At 44.4% G+C, this 19497-nt stretch overlaps 1 protein-coding gene across 1 annotated transcript in view; it reads left to right on the top strand.

The window, feature by feature from the left end:
- The window catches only part of CARMIL3 (capping protein regulator and myosin 1 linker 3), a 1161278-nt gene extending 1142831 nt beyond the window's left edge, over nucleotides 1-18447 (top strand). The window contains exons 40-41 of the mRNA XM_086923677.1: nucleotides 14394-14501; nucleotides 15031-18447. Coding sequence (XP_086779803.1) covers nucleotides 14394-14501; nucleotides 15031-15074 — 152 coding nt within the window. The 3' untranslated portion in view covers nucleotides 15075-18447. The remainder of the gene's footprint in view (nucleotides 1-14393; nucleotides 14502-15030) is intronic.
- Nucleotides 18448-19497: the final 1050 nt, after the last annotated feature.

Genomic DNA, 19497 nt, shown 5'->3' with positions numbered 1-19497 from the left:
CACACATATATAATTGTCCCTGTGTAATGTGTGTGATGTAAAGTGCTCTGACACCCTACACTGGTAACAGCGGCGCTGTAAATCAAATTAAACGCATCTGAGAGTGAATGTAGCTATGGAGACTTGAGAGGCACTGTTAAAGGCTGGTAGTTAGGGTATCAGTTGCAGAGGTTGTCCGTGGGGGCACCAAAAAACAATGTTGCACAAGGCGCTACCAGCGCTAGAGCAGGCCCTGCCCTCGAGGTCAGTCTGCCTCCCCCAATTGGTACCTCCGTTGGCCTTGTTTCAGCAGTAGTAGCTGCAACTCAACATGGATCGGCAATGCAGGATTTGCATGCCAACCAAACTGAGTTTGCAAACTTCACAGTCTCTCTGCTTCATGCTTAAGCACTTTTAACATGTGCTGCCTGCTTTGGTGCAACTGCAATTATGCAGTAAAGGAGAACAAAATTATGCTGCAGTGTTGATTTAATTATGTAGCAAAACAAAAGGCTTCAATGCAATGCAGTATATTTTCTGATACTTTATTATTTTGACATTTTACACATGCTAACAGTCTCTGGAAAGATTGTGCCTTATTAGTACCAGTGTAATATACGTTTAAAGCAGAAACAAAGGTGATCATTCAACCTTTGCGAAGGACTGTCCACTATACAACAACACAAGGCAAATGTTTTTGTAACCTTTGTCCGTTTGAGATATAAATAATTTATTAGTCAAAATTGTCAGATTGTGTAGCAGATATTGTGTTATGTGTCAAATATGGCAGAGCCATAATTATATAGAAAACATTTGCAAACTAGGATATTTTGCTATTCATGTTTAAACTGATCATAGCCGGGTCTGGTAGCTCAGTGGACTAATGTGTCCACTGCAGGGGCCTGTGTTTGACCTCATGGTCGCATGCTGAAATCCCGGCGGGTCCACTCAACCTATCATCCATCTGAGGTCGAACACCTCAGATGGATGAAATGAAAAATGAGTACCGTTGGGTAACAATAAACATCTGTTTTTCAGCGCCACTAAACCTCTGGGTGAAAGTGAACTTTATAAATACACATGTTATGTTGTCCTCTTGTGGAAAAAAGGAGAAGTGTTAATGACAGAAACTCGATTGCTCTCAGACAAATGGCTTGTGCTTCCACTTTTAGGCATATTTGGGACATTCTGTGATTAGAAACACATCCGACTTTGTGAATGTATTTTAATGTTAATAACTCATATTGAACCTTCAATAATCCATGTGTATGTTAGCGGGTCAGTATGAACGGGCTCAACTCTTTGTGCTTTTAGTGACGGTTTTATTTTATGCAATACAGGTTTCTTCCTTGAAGCCAGGATATACACACAATACAACAAAGTAATCGGGCTGGTCTTGAGCTCCCGGTATCCTGTCCCCTTCTAACGGTGTCTTCAAGGCGTTTTTCTAGGTCTTCTGGGAATACAGCCGTGGTCCATGGCGTGGGGTTGCTTGGGGCAAAAAGGAAATTGAGAGAAAGTGGGTGAGTGTCAGGCTCGTTTAAGTGTTATGGGGAGTGGAAGTGAAGGGACACCTCCAAACAAGTGACGAAGCTTTAAACGGGGAGTGGTAGTGCGGGGGAGGGATAGTGAACCCCCCAGGACTTAGGCAAGAGGCTATTCCCCTAAGCATCCGGTCTCTCCCGCTGCCCTACCCAGCCCGTGAACCGGTTGCATACCTGGGTTAGACACGGGCGAAGCATGGTCCTGGTAGCCACTCAGCTCGCCTGACGTCTTCGGTCCCGACGTCTTTTCTGCCAGATAGAATTTGGGTTCCTCTTTGTTCCCTTTCTCCTCTCTCTTCGATTCAACTTTCAATCTCCTCACTCCTTCGCTCCTCTCGTCCTCCGGTGAAAAAACACACACTCTTCCGGGATCCGTTGTCTCTTGTTGGAGCGGAACCTGCCACGTCACGACAGAGGACGGAGTCGTAATCCTTGTTGTTCCAGTTAAAGGAATAGTAACCTGAACCTGCGGGAATCTTGCAACCTTCTTGTGACGTTGACAGCCATTCGCCTTGCTGTGTGGAAAAGAAAGGGAAATGATCAGGTTGTGCCTCCTACCAGTTTACTGTGCTTGTTAACGCCTCCCTTGGAACATCGGCCCTGTGACAGTGTAGGACTGGCCTTTTTGGTTAAAGTTTCCTAAACATTTTGCTTTCCCCCTAGACCATTTTCCTGACCTAGAGATGCCAATTTAGGTACTTTAGGTACTTTGCCACGGTGTCAAAGTGCAGGAGTTCCTTATGTAAAATGTAATGGTGATTGGTTGGCCATGATTGGTATGTTTGCCTTACTATTAAAAGTCCCTAGTGATGTGCTCTGTGTGTGCAAGGGTTAGTGGTGCAAGAGCGCGCAGAGAAGGGAACTCAGGCCTTCACTGTAGGGCCTGCACACAGAATGCTAAGTTAGCATGTAGTCCTGACAAGTGCAACCACTTGTCAGGCCTGACTTTCCCTTTTACATACACATGGGGCACCACTGTGGTAGGTACCAGGTAACCTCTTGGCAGAGTGCAGTGTAAGTAAAAGGCATAGCATAAATTGAGGTGTGTGTTGTGTTCTGGAAGTGAAAAACTCTCCCTTTTCGTTTTTCACTGCTGAAAGGACATTCTGCCCAAAAGACAGAATGGGGGAGGCTGGGTGTTGTGTTTGTTAACCTAGTTTCCTTTCAGTTCATAATAGAGAAACGAAGATTGGTATGTGTGAATTCACAGTGTCATAATGCATCTTTCTGTGAAGGTGGTTTTGTCACTGCGTGTTTATAAAACACTCTTTTAGAAAGTAGTTGAGTTTGTGCTCTGAGCATTTTGGTGTGTCTCTGAAATGTGGATTATCTGTCTGGAAATGAAAGGTGAGAGGAGCTGGGAGAGATCCTGAACCTAGGAGGGGTTGAGATGGCACTAGGCTGCCCTGCATCTGGAGAGTATGGGGGAGGAGAAGCCCGGGAGGTGAAAAGGTCTGGACTGGTGCTATAAACCAATTAACCCATCTCCTGCTCAGTAATTAAGGATCCAGACCCTCAGTATCAAAGGGAGAGAGATGACACTGGGAGGGAGACACCCAGAACTGATTTAGGGAGTGGTCAGGGACCCCTGTGCACATACAAACTTAAAAGACATTAAGGGGTATAACTATGAGAGCTGAAACCCCTGAACGTTGGAATGAAACAGATATGGATTGAGACTGAAAAGGCTTGGACCCATTCTGTTGTCAAGAGGAACCTCTGCTAAAGAAGGAGCAACTGAAAAGACTGCTGTAGATAGACCAATCCTTGCTTCGTGATTTTGGGCTGGCCTGCAGTTTGCTGTTCTAACTAAGGAAGAGGCTGTTGGGACTGTGCTTGGAGGTGCTGGGTCCCCCTGCTTGAAGAAGACTGTGCTTTGTGCTGTGTCTTGTAACCCCAAGGGCCAGAGGTGAGCTGGCTCCCTGTTTAGAAACACAGGAATATAAAAGTTTCTAGAGAAGACTCTCAGATACGCTGTGGGTGAGTGTGCTCTGTCTAGCCTGAGACCTTCGCAAGTTGTGCCCTGTGATCTTGGGCACAGGGAGTTTCAAGGGAAACTCGGGTATGCTGGGAGCGTGTTGTTGTGCATCCCGGGTGTTGGTGAAGAGCGCCTGGGCCTCGTATGCACCAAACGAAGAAGCGAGACTCTGACATGCAGTGTGCGTGTCGTGGTGTAGCCAGGTCGTTGGTGAGGAGCGACTGGACATCGTGTGCACCAACGGAGGAAGTGAGTCTCGGACACACTGGGTGCGTGTCGTGGTGCAGCCAGGGTGTTAGTGAAGAGACCGCCTTGGCCTTTTGTGCACCAAAGGAAGAAGCAAGACTCTGACGCGCAGTGTGCGTGTCGTGGTGCAGCCAGAGCGTTGGTGAGGAGCACCTGGGCATCGTGTGCCCCAACGGAGGAAGTGAGTCTCGGATGCGCTGGGTGCATGTTGTGGTACAGCCCGGGTGTTGGTGAAGAGCGCCGGGGTCTTGTCAGCACCAAAATAAGAAGTGAGTCTCCAACGTGCCAGAGTGTGTGTCGTGGTGCAGCCAGGGCATTAGGGAAGAGCGCCTGGACATCTTGTGCACCAGGAGAAGAGGTGAGACTCAGATGCCCAAGAGTGTGTGTCGTGGTGCAGCCAGGGCGTTGGTGAAGAGCGACTGGACATCATGTGCACCGGGAGAAGAGGAGAGGCTCAAACGCACAAGATACATGTTGAGGTGCAAGCTGAGTGTTAGTGAAGAGCGCCGGATCGTTGTGAGCACCAGAGAAAGCGATTCTCGGACGCCCAGTGTGCATGTCGAAGTGCAACCCGAGGTGCTGGTGAGGAGTACCTGGTGAGGGTGTGCACCAAAGGGAAGTAAAGTCTCCAAAGTGCTGAGGGCGGGTCTTGGTGTGGACTGAGACCACCGGAGTGACGGCCAAGTCATTGGGGCCCTCGGAGTCAATCAGCCGCGACCCGGACTAGCAGCCACAGTAGAACTGAGCCGCCTGACGGCCCGTGTCCGCCACAACCCGTGAAGAAGTTCTGGATCGAGGCCCAAGGCGCTGACATCGGGGAGGAGAGTGGGATCGCGCCCCCCCAGGTAACATGGATCAACACCTGGGGTGGAGTGCGGGCCCGGAGGGACACTCTCTCGGCCTCCCGCTTCAGTCAGCTGCGTGAGCAGTTACTTCGGCTCCGATCCCTGCCCATGCTGACCCGAGATGGGGCAGTACTGGGGCCGGAGTGGGAGCAGTATTTTTTGTGTCATTATTTGATCCATAACGGGGGCACTGTTAACATAGCAAGTAAAACTGTTGTATTACACTTTGCATTATTGCTGCTAACGAACTATCGACGTATGATGTCTGACATCATTTGTGCCTGTCAAACTTTATGCTTGATGCGTTACGCACTGCGTTATTACTCCCTTGCATATTACCTGATTGTAACGTGGCGCATTGCATTATTTCTTCAGTGCACAGTATCTGAGTATAACGTAGCACAGTGTATTATTTCTTCATTGCACTGTACAGGATTGCAGCATGACGCATTGCTTTGTTTCTTCCTGTTACAGAGCATGCTGGTGGTGATACGCATTGCATGATTCCTTCAATTGCAAAGTACATGCGCTACGTATGGCATTCTTTCCCTACTGCACAGTATAAGAGAATATTGTTGCGCATTGCAGTATTGTTTCGTTTTGCAGCATGTGTGATGCTAGCAATACGACTGGCCTAACCTTTTGGGAAATGGTTGGAGTGAGATGAACTGTTGGTTAGGAGCGGTGGTTGGGATTAAAACCTACCAACCCACCGGAAAGAATACTACTCATTATTATATGTTGATTTTGTATCGTGTGGTCATATCGTATAATTGCTTATATAAAGATTATACTAATTTTAACAGTACTCGCGTGGAGTCTATTTGTGATGACATCATGGGGTTACTATGAGCGTGGTTGCTAATACTGAACACTCGTGCCTTGGAGATAAGCCTGGCTGCTCGTGCCAAGCTATTGAGGGGGTGAGCAGGGCTATCTCAGACGGTGTCCTTACTTATCCTAACGTTGAAGCTAGGAGTCGGGGAAGCACGTCTCCAGCATTTGGTGGCGGCGGTAAGCGACACTTCCAACAGTATACATTGGTTGAATTAAATACCATAATAAGCTGTAACTGGTCAGTGAAATGCCAAACAAATACTAAAAATTGGGATGTTTTGCTCTTTCTGGCCACACCTCTGACTCCGTCCACTGATCCAATCCTCAGGTTATTCCCTCCCTCGTATTCTCCAGCCACAGCTCTCCTACTTTTTTCCCCCTACTTTGACCACTGGCAGAAGCCCTAACAACATTTATAGGCTACAATTTATTCTGTCCATCGACAGAAAAGCTTACACCACTGTGGTGTGTAACAGTGCTCCTATTTAATTTGTTGTGCACATAAAAGGCAGGAGAACATTTTTCAGATGTGCAGTAAAAATGCTCTTCACTTCTTTAGAAGACTTAGCTTTCATAATCCAGTTGTCGCACTACAGGAAGACACTTGTTGTTTTTGGAGTTTCATTTTTATGATCGTCAACATCATATTTTTCAGTACACTCATGGCGAATGTGAGGATGAATGAATGCTAAGACCTCAAACTGAAAGCGTTCTTATCCTACTACAAAGTCTGAGGTATTAACTGTGCCACTTTTAAGTAGGGATATGGTAAAACACGTTGCTGGCTATACTTCGATCAGACCATCAGAAGAAGTATACATCTTTTCATTCTCATTAATGTTGTGTAAGATTTTATATTTTTTTCTAAAAATAGCATTTCTTTGCGTGCAACCAATTACTGAAATATTCAATATAAAAAGGCTTTAATGAAGGTAAGTACATTTCTCTTCTAATACAGTCAACTTTGCCAAATCTTTATCCTGATGGATTCCCAGAACAGTTTCACACAAACTATGGGGCAGATTTACAATAACTGACGCATTTCTGCATATCAGCAGGGATGCGCCAGTTATTGTGCGCCGCAGCTCTGCCACCATGGATGCGCCACATTTACAATGCAGTGCACCATGGGACAAAAACGGCACAGATCCGTGACGCATCTGTGCCGTAAAGGCGGCGCATTGCTGGAGCTGTGACACAGCTCCTGCAATGCTCTGGGGGGCCCTATCTGTACAATGCTGCGTCAATCCTTACGTCTGCTTCAAGCAGGTGCAGGGTTTTGACGCAGCATGGGTTCAAAAGTGACTGGGTGAAATCTTGTAGATTTCACTCAGCCACTTTTAGGAGGCGTTCCTGCGCCGGAACACCCCCCCTGCTCAGGAACGCCTACTTCTGGTACAGGGCTTTACAACGTGACACATCTCCCAGATGCGTCACGCTGTAAATAACCCGCACCAAGGCGCCTCTTTTGCACCGCCGCTGCGTCACAAAAGAGATGCAATGGCGGCGTAAAAGAGGCGCAAGGGGCTTGTAAATCTGTCCCAAAATGTCTACGGTCGGTCAGTGTGTTAACATCCCACACAAAACATTTTTCAATAACTGTTGTACTAAACTGAACCTCACTCCTTACAGTTAACATTGGCAAAAGTGTAAAGTGACAATCAAGTTGCAAATTGACATATTATCATTGCAGGCCCTTCCTTGCAAGATCCCTCAAATCATTGCCTCCCTCTAACAGGGAACCTAATGCCTCAGCAGGGTTCTTTTTAACTGTGTCGCTGTACTATTCTCTTTTTGGATTATAATAGATTAATACTAGAGCAAAATAATCTTTCAGCACTCGATGCAGAAACTTTAGCTTAAGCAACCTCATGTTTATACTCTTCTCTTCTGCCCCCCAAAAAACAGTATAACATGTGATCCCTAATATGGGCCACCACATCTTACTAGGCAAACTTTCTCCAGCATAATGGTTCTTCCTTTATTGCCCAGGTTCCCCTAACACTGAACTGTTTCACCCAGATGGAGAGAGACCCAAACCATCAAGTTCAGATGCAGATTTATTGGTTTTACCGATAATCATATGACATATTATCACAGCCACTCTTTTGGTGGGGGAAGGGAAATAAATGAGAATTCCATCATAAATACATACGGTGAATAGGTTTACCTCCTTTGGGGTGTTTTCCGCATCTCAAATTGGTACAGGGTTGATATTCCTTTGGATTTTGGGGAACAGGTCCAGATCTGCGTCTGTATAGCAAGAGCGAAGGCAGGCTTGTTGCTTTTCAAAACCAGATCGCCATGAATCGCATCAGCAAGGCAGCCAGCCACCATGGACTATGCCTTATTGATTCAGTAAGCATTATGCTATCAACTTCAGCGCACAGACAGATGCTCAGTTTGGCCTTCTCAGTCTAAGAACTTTGGGGCATATTACCAAGGAGGCGATATGAAATTATCGGCCGAAACACGGCGATAATATCATCGCCTTATCAGCAAAAACACGCTATTGCGTGTTTTCCTGATTTAGCGAGCCTTTCAACAACGCCCAGCTTTGCATCTCTAATGAGATGCTAAGTTGGCGGTCCAGAGCAAAATAATAGGAGAAATGTCGCTAAGAAACATTTCTCCTATTATCAAGCTGCACGCTAACAAGCAGAGCGTTAGGGAAAGTAGCGCTAACCACAGTTAACTCTACTTTCCTAACGCCAGCTTGTGACCTGATTTAGCCATGTGATCCAATGGAAGGTGGATTACATGGCTAAGATTACCCTGCCCTATCAACAAGGTTATCGCCATTTTCAATGGAATATCGCTGAAAAACCAGCGATATTCCATTGAAAATGGCGATAATCCCCGCTATCACTGGGATTTTAATCACCATGGCGCTAAGCGTTGTTAATACAACGCTAACATGGAGATTATCGCCAGCGATAGCCGGTGATAGATTTACTCACGCTAAGAGCGGTCAACGATAATTATTGCTGCCGCTCGTTAATATGCCCCTTGTTTAGTTAAACTGCAATGGATGAGAAGTTTACATGCTCCATATGAAAATTCAGTTTTTCAGTTTTCCATGGAAGGAACATCCTAATACGTACAAGTAATTTATTGGAATTAGTCTTTGACTTGTAGTCCAAAACCCCTCGCTCCTGATCCTCCACCCACCATCCACCCTTTTGTCTGTGCCCTCAGACTAGTAAAGGACAGATGTCTAGGAGATATCAGGGATTTGAGGGGTTGGAGTACACAGTTAGGAATACCCTTGCTCCCTAAATACTACTTTTTGCTGTCTGTGCTGTTATTCATTGCTCTTCCCTTTGACTCAAGACCTACCTACTGTATATCTTGAGGTACAGACTCTACAGATTATCAGTACAAAGATCGTAACAGTGAGCAACATGCGTTCTCAAGCGCTGAATATAGCCTTATAACCCGCCGTAGATGGCTATACCGGCTATTAAAGGCCCTCTCCAGCGTTAAAGGGCCTGAGCTGAAGGCGAGGGCCTTTAACAAGGGAGAGGGACTTTAATAGAGGTATAGCCCATCTGCGAAGGGCTATAAGGCTATTAGAACATTCTGTCACTAGAGGACAGAATGCTATAACAAAAATACAAAGCCTTTTGGAAGCGTTAGGGCATTGGAATCCCCTCAGGTTCTCTGAAGCCTTTGTTCACAGCCAGAGCTGTGAACAAAGAAACATTGGAATGTTGGAGCTCCAGGCTTATACCAGCCATTATAAGCCCGGAGCACTCCATTGTTTTCAATGGAGCTCCCAACATTCCAATGTTCTAATACTTCCGTAGAGTCATAGGTGCACTGCCCTAACCTACTTTTGTGATAAAGTAAAATCTCATTCTTGGCCTTCTCAGAAAAGAATATGAAACTGTTGTATTGAGACTGTTCTTTCATAGAATACTCAACATTAAATGGGCAAAACAGAGACTTTCAATTTGTGATTTTGAAAGACTAATAATATGTAAGATAATTTCCAGCATCCAACTCTGTAGAAGATTTCTGTGCTAAGGAGGTTCTGTTACACATACATAAATGTTGTTCTGATGAATACTTCTAACATAAAAGATCTACAGGGAGCACAAAGCAAAGCTGTACATTACAGAACACAAGAAGCGAGGTTGGTCACATTCGAAATTCCAGGACCTCTCCCTATCCAAGTGTTGGACCCAGCCACCATCCTTAGGTAAGACCAAATAAAGTCTAAAGACCGGTCTTGGTGCCAGCTCAACAAAAATCTAAGTGGAAATCAACCCCTCCCATCACTTCTGCTCCAGGGAGAGAAAATGCAGTCAGTGTTCCAAGGACCTGAATCCACCAGCATTATCTGGTTACATTTCTTTTTCCACAGATGGAGCCGATGTGCGGTGAATTCTCCAGGCCATTTCTGACTTCACAGAAAGTTCAGGCCTTGAAGTAGGAGATGCATTAGCTTTTTTAGAGGATTCCAGTCTCTCCTGGAGAGACTTCAAATCCTATGGATCTACCTGTACCTACAGTCTTATTTCTTCCAGGAGAGCTAGGCCTGGTGCTGACTGACGTTGTTAAGGCCCTTGTCCCTCTCTGATCTGGCACCACACCACGCCTTCACACCTTTGCCAAAGGCAACGCCGGTTCCAGATGGTTTGAACCGGCCTCTATTGCAGAGGTGCTGGTTCTGGCACTTGCTTCAGCATCAGTATAACAGATGTATAGAGGCTATTTTTGGATCTTATTCTGATGCTCTACAGGGCCTTCAGTATAGTTGTCATAATATAGATGATGATGAAGAGGCAAAATGTTCTCTTGTGGTGGCCAGTCCACTGAATAAAGTTGACCCGGCCCCCTGGAGATAGATTTATTTACCATTACTTTTGCACCTCTATGCACTCTGTCCCTCATTGACCCCACTTCACCGCTCATCTTTGAAAAACACCTCGGCTCCTCCTCATAGGGGAGTAGTAGCCCACACCATGGGCCTTGCTGCCTGGGTGTGAGGAGGAAACCCATTGATTAAGCATGTCACCTTCGGGTGAGTGAGGGTTCTTGACCTAAAAGGATTTCTTCCCTGACAGCTCCATCAAACATACACTAACTTATACTTTGTATATAGGACACTACTTGGATGTATGAGATCTGCGTATCCGCGTTCACTCTAAAAATACTTGTTGTGTGCTTCATAGGGTGCTATTGCCAGGAATTCTTGGTGCGCAAGAAAAGCAGCAATCGTAGACCTTTGGTTCCTGAACACATTCCTTTGGAAGGATGAAATTCAAAATGCTGGCTCCGGCATAGGTCTTTTCTGCTTAAAACTTCAGGTTTGGATTGTGTCCTTGAACCTGCAGAACGCGTATTGTCACCTGTTGTTCCACAGTCACACATATGTTTCCTCTGCTTTGTGGCATAGTTGAACTACTTTCAGTTAACCATCCTGCTCTTCGGTCTCACCTCAGCACCTCCAGTGTTTACAAAGATGTGAACCATCTTCGCATGTCAAGGATACGTGTATTTCTGTAGTTTGATGAGAGACTGTTGAAAGAGGACTCTCCAGAGTCAGTCTCAGACTACCTGCAGATGATGGTTTTATTGCTGTCATTGGGTTCTTCATCAACAAATCAAAATCTCATCCTCAGGCTGTGTAGAGGATCCCCTTTAAATGTGCCATTCTGGTCACTGTGCTTTAACAGCATTTCCATTCCCGCAGCACGTTTAGGGCATTCAGGATATGATGCTGATATTTGAAGTTTGCTCCTGTATTACACTCCAGAGTGTTCTGAGGCCTCTTGGTCTTCAGTGGGTGTCACACTGGGAAGGAGGGATTCTCAGACAGCATCCATATTTCAATGCAACTGCCGGGAACTTCAGTTGTTAAGAAGAATGCCAACCTGATGTGCAGCAAATAATTTTCCATTCCCAATTAAGAGGTCAGGGTGATGACAGTTTTGTCATATCTGCTTGGGCTGTCTGGAAAGATGTGGCGATGAGGAGTCTATGGTGGAGCAGAAACCCCATGTTGACCTTCTGTAGCTGCGTGCTGTCCCTATGACTCTCAAGGCCTTTCTGACTTCCTTCAAGGGCAAACCTGTTCATGTCTCGATAAACATCACTCCCACCATATGGTACTGTAACAAACAATGTGGAGAGGTTCACACACTCCAGGAGGCTTTGCGGCTATAGCAATTGCTGGAACTTTCAAGAAATGTCCTTGACGGTCTATCCCCTGGTGGGCTCCCTCACCATCAGGACTGGCAAGCTCAGCAAACGCTATTTGGATACCCATGAGTGGCATCTGTACCTGGAGGTCATTTAAGGTGTATGCGCCTGATGGGGCATGCCTTGGGTGGATCTTTTCCCTACTACTGGGAACTGCTCTGTGTCACACCTTTTTACACCCTGGAGTTTGTGCCTTGGGGCTCCTTGTTCCTCCTTCTTTGGGACTCCTGTCTACTTTCTGTGTTTCCACTTCTGCCATTGCTTTTTCAAATTCTGAAGATTATCAAGTGGGACTGGGCTCAGATCAGCTGAACAGCCCTGAATTCGGCTCAGAGGGTCTTGTACTCTAATCCTCTGAGTTTGTGCATTTTCCTTCCATTCCGCTTGTCTCTTCAGGAGAACTTTCTGCCCCAGTAACAGGGCAAGGTTCTTCATCTGAACCTACACCTCCATGCATGGTGGTTGAATGGTAGTAGCCGAACTATTTTGACCTGCATCGCTGGTTTACCAAGTAGGTCTGTGCATTCATTAGGGCACTTTGTGTACTAATATAAGAACAGTCAGGCCGACCTACGACAAGCTAAGATTTCAGATGTACTTCTGTCTAATCTCTCTCCTTGGCCCAGCAAAGCTTTGCCTTGGGCACCATTAAAGGTTACTTGTTAACCCTTTCAGCCAGTATATCTGCCAGTATATCTGCACTTACCTAATCAGCCTTTATTGTTTACATCACCAGTTGCAATGCATTTTTAAACTAGCTTACTTTGAGTTTCCTACTGCCCCTTTTATTATGGTGCAGTGGGACCTTATTTTGGTACTTATAACCTTGATAGTACACCTTTTGAACCCATGTACATTTGCTTATTGAGTGTGATGAGCCTTGTATGTCATAACAATTACTTCCATGCCAGGACGTTCGTGTGTGCTAGATGTCTGGGGTATATTTACAGATCACATGCTTATCAGGGTCCAGTAATCCACATACCAGTGGAACTCTATTATTTTTGAATGAAGGAACATGGTTGCCCCTGGAGCACATTAATCAGCATGCAAGCATCTCAAGAATAAGGGGGTTCCCACCGGGAGGGACGCTTGTTGACTATTACCAATTACGGGTTCAACAGCGTTGTTAATCAAAAGACAGGAATTTGACAAGGTGTGCGGAACGCTTGAACTATTGAAAATCAACATATCCTTGAAAAATTTCAGGAGGACGAAACACGTGTCGGCTGCTTCTTGTTGAGTATCAAGGTACTCGTTAATCATCCATGAATTAGAAGAGATCAGTATACCATTCATGCTCGAACTGGATTTTCTTATCAAAGATTGGGGTCGAGAAAAGGAGAAAAAGCCTGCAGTGTGTGTGCTTTGGTGCCGTTGTTGTTTTATTATATGGTCTGCACTGCTGTGCAGTGCAGCTTAATGGCGCCCGAGTTGGCTGGGTGCTTGCACCACAAAAGACGGACATTGCATGTTACTTTGAATTTTGTGCTTTATGTTTACTGCCTTATACAGTGGATAGATGTGCATACATTGGGCGTAGCCACCTTTTGTTAGATTTTAGTCATAACAATTACTTCTGCTTGCCAAGTCAGTGAGATACAGGCGGTGTCCTATACCACCTTCTTCCTTGACAAGTTGTTACTCGGCATCCTTTATTCTGAAAGTGTTATTACCATTCCATTTGGGGCTGTCCTTCATGCTCCGTGCTTTGTTCTCCGCTACATCCACCTAAGGAAAAAAGGCTTCATCATTTAGCTCCAAAGAGCACTGAGGTTTTGTATAGACTAAGAAGCATCATGTAGGTGACCAACTCTTTATTGGATTAAACTGTACAAAGAAGAGAAGAGCAATTCAGAAATGAAACTTATCGAAAAGGATTGTCATCTCTATCAAGACTTCCATGCACTGAAAGAGCTTCTTGAGGCCTTTGTTACATTCCACCAAAGTCAAGACACCACTAAGGCTTTGACTAGGGGTGTTCCACTATTGGATATTTGCAAAGCTGTTATATGGGTGTCCATTCACACTGTCATCTGGCGCTATATTGCGTCTCAGTTCCGCAAGGAAGGATATTTTGCCCACTTGGGTCTGCAAGACTTTGTAATGTAAAGACCACTCCTCAGACATACCAACTTTTGAAGGGTAATGCTTGGGTAGCTATTCAAAAAGAGGGTAATCTTCTGTTAGAAGTATCCTTCAGACGAACAAGTTACCTACATTCGGAAATTCTCTTTCTAGTGGATACTCAGTTTAATCGCAGTTTCCTCTTTGATCCTCCCTTCTACTCGATCTGTGGCATGGATTTCAAATAGTTCATAAGTCCCATTTTAGATTCAAAGCGCTGTCCCATTCTAGATATGTCTAGAGCTCCACATCTAAGAGTGCAAAAGTTACCTTTAAAAACTGGAGTTATTACACAGGGTGGTTCCTATATATTGTTTTCTGCCGTATTTGTTGGAGTTGGGGTAACGCCTCCGCAGAGCACAAGGGCTCCTCCTACTGTCATATGGGAGATATTTCAGAAACGTTTCTGAATCCAGGCTAGGGCCTGGGGAGCTCTGAAGGTGAGGAATCTGCTGTTAGGTCCATCAGACAGAGCATTACAGAAGGTAAGTAACTTGTTCTTGTCCTACTCTTGAATCAGTGGTTCTCAAAAAAGTAGCTGGTGCAAATTATATATGACTGATATATGACTGATTCTCACTTTGTCTATCCCACAAGAATTAGCTCTGCTATTTATTTGTTTTTCAGGCAATGACAGAGACAGCAAAGCTCAATTACCAGAGTCATCAGAGAGAAAAGTGCCTCAACGCAGGCTGGCCATGAGTCTGCGCTTCAAGCCTACGGATAGGTCTCCTGGTGAGAGAAAAAGAAAAAGAATGCACAAGCTGGACTTAAGTGGCTGAGGGAAGATGTGACCTCCATGCATAGCCAGTGTCATTAAAACATTCTCAAACTGCATGACGTCACATAGGACCCATTCAAATTGATGCCTCGTAGAGCGTATTCAACCTGCATGCATTATATTATTACTATGACTTGACATCTTGCAATCAAAAGGGATATGGTTCGGAGAATACTGTTTTAATTCTCCTTTGTATTTCAGTGCATTATTTTTTCCGGGCATGGTAGGATTAGGCATGTCACTGATTCTGCAGTGCAGAACTAGGATACTTATATTTCAGAGCTGTCAGATAAATTGCAGATGGTACTGGTTATGGTGCAAAAATGCAGGCAATGGAAAAGTAGATTCAAAAGATGGTGCAGGTTGTGAAAAAGGCCAGAAAGTTGCCTCTGAGTGTGTTTTTGATGAAAGATTGCTCTTATTAGTCTACTGTACAGATTCTAAAAATCGCTCAACTAAGTACCTATCCTTTTCTTCTTTCAGGAGAACCACTGAGGCCCAGAAAAAGTCCACAGTCTCCAGCCTAGAAAACACGGTGTTTGAGGGAAGTGTATTACTCTTGTTTGCTGGCATTGTTCTGGCGAAGGCTCACCACAGGCACACACGGCTGGGTGATCACCATGAGGAGGAAGTGTTTCTGCAGCCCTTGCACAACAGAGAAAGAGACCCCGTGGCATGGTCCTATCAGCTTCTGGTGCAGGAAAGACACACTTCTTGTGAATATTCATGTGTCTCCACCTATCTCTAAACCTTCTCAGATGGACAGGACTACCATTATAGGCTGGACACCAATGCCTTCGTGATACAATTTCTGAAACTGCACTCCTGGATTCTTGCGTTTTGGGATCAGAGAGAACCTGTCTCAAGGGGCACTGTAGTGCTTGTGTTCCATAAAGACAGTAGCAACATGTGCTGTCTGCATTTGATAGAGGCAACGCTTCAGAACAATATTCTTCCACTCGTCATGCTTTTTGTTTCTTTTCTGCTGCTTAAAAACGTGCTGCACATTAATGATATAGTTTGCAGACCGGGGAAGGAGATTGTGCTCTGAAAGGGTCCTGCTGCCCAAAACATAAAGACTAAATGGGTTCAACAATGCTGGCATAGGAGTGATATAAGGAAAGCTGTTAGAGATATAAACTGTTGGTGCAGAGAGTGAGTATTCTATAGAGAATGTTGACCTGTGTTGGAAGAGACCTATTACAGACATAAGATGTAAGGCGAGGAAATAGAAGACCATAAATGAAAGCTGGGAAATGAGAGGAGAGTAGGAAAATGGAGACTAATAAAGAAAACTGAATAGGAGCAGATACACCTGTTACAGGCATAATTTCACTGAGCACAAAAAGGGAGACTACAAATGAAAATGTGGCAGTGAGATAAGGAACCTGCTAAAAATATAAGTCTCCCGAGAAGGAGCCGACAAACGAGAGAGAAGCAGTGAGATAACATCTGTTACAGATGTAGGATTCCAAAGGAGTGAAAATACAATAAGAAAATCAGAGCTAAGTAAGAATAGAGCTGCTAAAAAAATGAGCTTCCGTATCAGGAAAACAGAGACAGGACATGATATCTGAGCTTGGGTAAGATCAAGACTTGTTACAGATGTATGGTGTCTAGAGAAGGAAAAGGGAGGATGCAAAAGGAAGCTAAGAAAGGAGAGACCTGTAACAGAAATAGTCCGCAATAGCAGCAAATAAGAGTCAACGATGTAAAGTTTACCAGTCAGAAGTAAGTCCTGTTGCAGAAGTAATTTCTTAGATATGGAAACTGGAGATAACAAAATTAAGTGGAGCTGTGAGAGGTGAAATCTTTTGAGAATATATGCCCCTGGACAGGAAAAAGTATAGTGTAAAAGAATGCTGAGCTAAGGGAGGAGAGTCCTGCCATAAATGCAAGCTCCCTGCACAAGGAAGAGGTGACTGTAAAACAAAGTAGAACTGTTGGTAGAGAGACCAATTGCAGCCAAAATCTCACAATGCAGAATTTGATAATACCACAGAGGATGGCGGAGTTGTCATAGAAGGCAATGGTTAGTTGTTAGATATATAAACTACAATTGAAGTGAATGTGCAAAATCTTGATCGCTGGTGATTATTCTTTCCTGTTTGGCGCTTTCAGGGATTCCTCATTACAGATTATCAGGTAAGTGTCAGTTGCCCATATAAATGATTAGTAAATTGTTTGAGGGTTTTTACGCATTGCACATACAGATCCACTGCGCAGGGATAGGTGAGAATACAGAAGAAGATGAGCTGCAAAGAGAACTCTTGATATAAACTCGTATCCTAGGCGAGAGGAGAATACAGTGGGAAACTAAGCTGTGCCTAAGCATAAGGATATGTCGCCTGGACAGTTAGAGATCTCCATAAAGTCTATAGCTCTTCTGATATGAGGATTTAAGCATCTCATAGCCACCTTATGTGATAGAAACTGCTGTTCACAGTGTTCCAGATGTTTCAGATCAAAATCTGGCTTCTGTGCCTCTTTGATTATAGATTGCTATCTATTCCATATATCAAAATCAGAGAATTAATTCATCTTCATATTCTCAGGTCTTGTTACATTCTTGAGTACCTCAAACTCTCCCCTGACTCTAAATTCTGAATGTTTCTCCCAGCCCAGAACCAGAGGCTCTGGGATTTTCTTACTGTCATTGAGGCCTGTAATGTGCTTCCATTGCAGATCTTAAATTCCTAGAATCCATCCCTTGTCTCTTAGTATTGGAAGGTGCCTTCACTCTCACAGCGTGAAATATCACCTTCTCTCCTCTGCCTTTATTGACATCCAGTTTTCAACCATAGAACTCAGTAGTCTCTACCATTAAATCCTTCCTAAAATTATAGGATTCTAAAACGTTCTCTGCAGACAGAGGTTCCCAGCGGATTGCATTGCACTTGTTAACCAGTGTCCATTTTCTTTGCAGTACCAGCATACAAATCATAGTAATCCGGGATTGCCAGTATCAGCCACTCATTATCTTAGTCATTTTGTTATTCTTCACTCTCTTGCCCTACTCAGCACACTTAAGAGAAGGGTTAGATTTGTTTTGGCTTCAATCCATCCTCCACATAATGCATTTAAGCTATCACTCGACATGATGTTCACAAAATATTTCTAGATAAAGGTGCTGGCCTTACCTTAAGACTTGGTAGGAGATCAGATAGCCTTTGGTCAGAAATGTCATCACTGACCTATAGGTAGAATTTGGCATAAAAAAAGATATGGAAGATAGAACATTATGTGATGAGAAAACTATTAGCATTTCAGAACGAACCTTATGTCAGTGTAGTTCACCCCTAGTCTGGCTCTCCATTCAAAAGCTGGTCCAAATATCTATCCTGTATTGGACACATTCTCAGTACACTTGTGCAGAGGTGTCTCTTACCTAGACTCATATGGAAGGGCAGTTGGCAGAAAGAAGAAGAAGGCTTAAAATCAGAGAAACTTACATTTTACAGGGTCTCTAAAGTGTATTCTTATTGCATTCCACAACAGGGGGTTCAACATTTCTCCTATGTGTCTCAGGGAGAGTGAATGCTTTCAGCCTTTGTTCCGCATTTTGGAGGATTGCTTCTTTCCCTTTCAGCATGGACCTGTTCGCTGCTTACGAGACCTTCAAGAAACCAAGATGAATGTTAGAAAGATACAGTCCTTCCCCATTTAATTCTTTGCTATTTGTGCCAGTAATGCTTACTGCACGCATAAACAATCAAACAAATGCATTCAAACCTGCCTCTAACTAAGGCATCTGTCTTTCTGTGTGTATATATATATGTATATGGGTGTACATATACCTATTGTTTACTGTGCAGTATTTCTTTGTGGAAATGAAGCGCAAACATCTCTCCTTTTCCAGCAGCGTGTACAGCATTTTGACATCAATAAAGTCTTGAAAAAGGATGCTATCTCTGTAAATCATTGCATTTTAAATTTGAGTCTTAAGAATAAATACGCCACACTTAACAAACAAGGTACGGGTTTGCGACCGCAGTTGCTGGCTCTTAAATATGTATCATCCACTTCTGGAAGTCTACAACGGTCCCAACGACAGATATATGGCTCAGAGAATTTTTTTTTAATCCCCTCCTACGAACACGTTCTATATAAACTCAATGGTATTCTTTCCATTTTTAAAATTTGGGGCTCCTTTCTCCAGACCGAGTCTTGAACTAATGAGAGTTATGCCAAGTCTTGACCAAACCCTTAAGAGATATGGATTATTCAGTTAGTGTACTTGGCCCTAAACTACCTCCTCACTAAGGGGCATATTTACAAGGCTCATGCGACACTTTTACGCCGCCATTGCGTCACTTTTGTCATGCAGTGGCGGCGTAAACAATGCGCCACTATGCGACAAATTTACAACGTGACACATCTAGCTAAATGCGTCACGGTGTAAAGCCCTGTGCTACATTATACCTGCATCAGGTATAATGTATGCAGGGTGGGCGTTCCATCGTAAGGAAGCCCCGTAAAAGTGACGCAGTCAAATCTACAAGATTTCACGGAGTCACTTTTACGTCCCCACTGAACTATTGGGTCGCCCTATTGTTTTTTGGCATTTTGCGGCGCATCCATGGTGGCGCAAGGTGTTGTTTGAGTCACGCAAAATAACTGGTGCATCCTTGTAATATGCAGGGATGCGCCAGTCATTGTAAATCTTCCCCCTAACGGTGGTACACTCTGCGGTAAGAGAGCCAGGCGCTTAGACCGTAGCGTCCCCGTGAATCCCTCGGCACTGGAGATAGATTTCTGTAAAATGGTACACTGTTTCCACTTTTGGTTCTTAGTGGTTGCGTCTAAAGGTGTTGGACGGTGGGTGGAAGAGAAGGGGGTGGCTGTAGGGTTTGTGATTTCTGACCTATAGGAAGTTTATTTTCCATGTCTTGAGTGGCAGTGCCACAATTGTTAGGATATGACTCTTTTTGTGTGATCACCTGAGAATTT

Source organism: Lissotriton vulgaris, chromosome 5, assembly GCF_964263255.1.
Source record: "Lissotriton vulgaris chromosome 5, aLisVul1.2, whole genome shotgun sequence".
NCBI lineage: Eukaryota > Metazoa > Chordata > Amphibia > Caudata > Salamandridae > Lissotriton > Lissotriton vulgaris.
The sequence above is the reverse complement of the archived record's forward strand: the minus strand, read 5'-3'. Positions and strand labels throughout refer to the sequence as shown.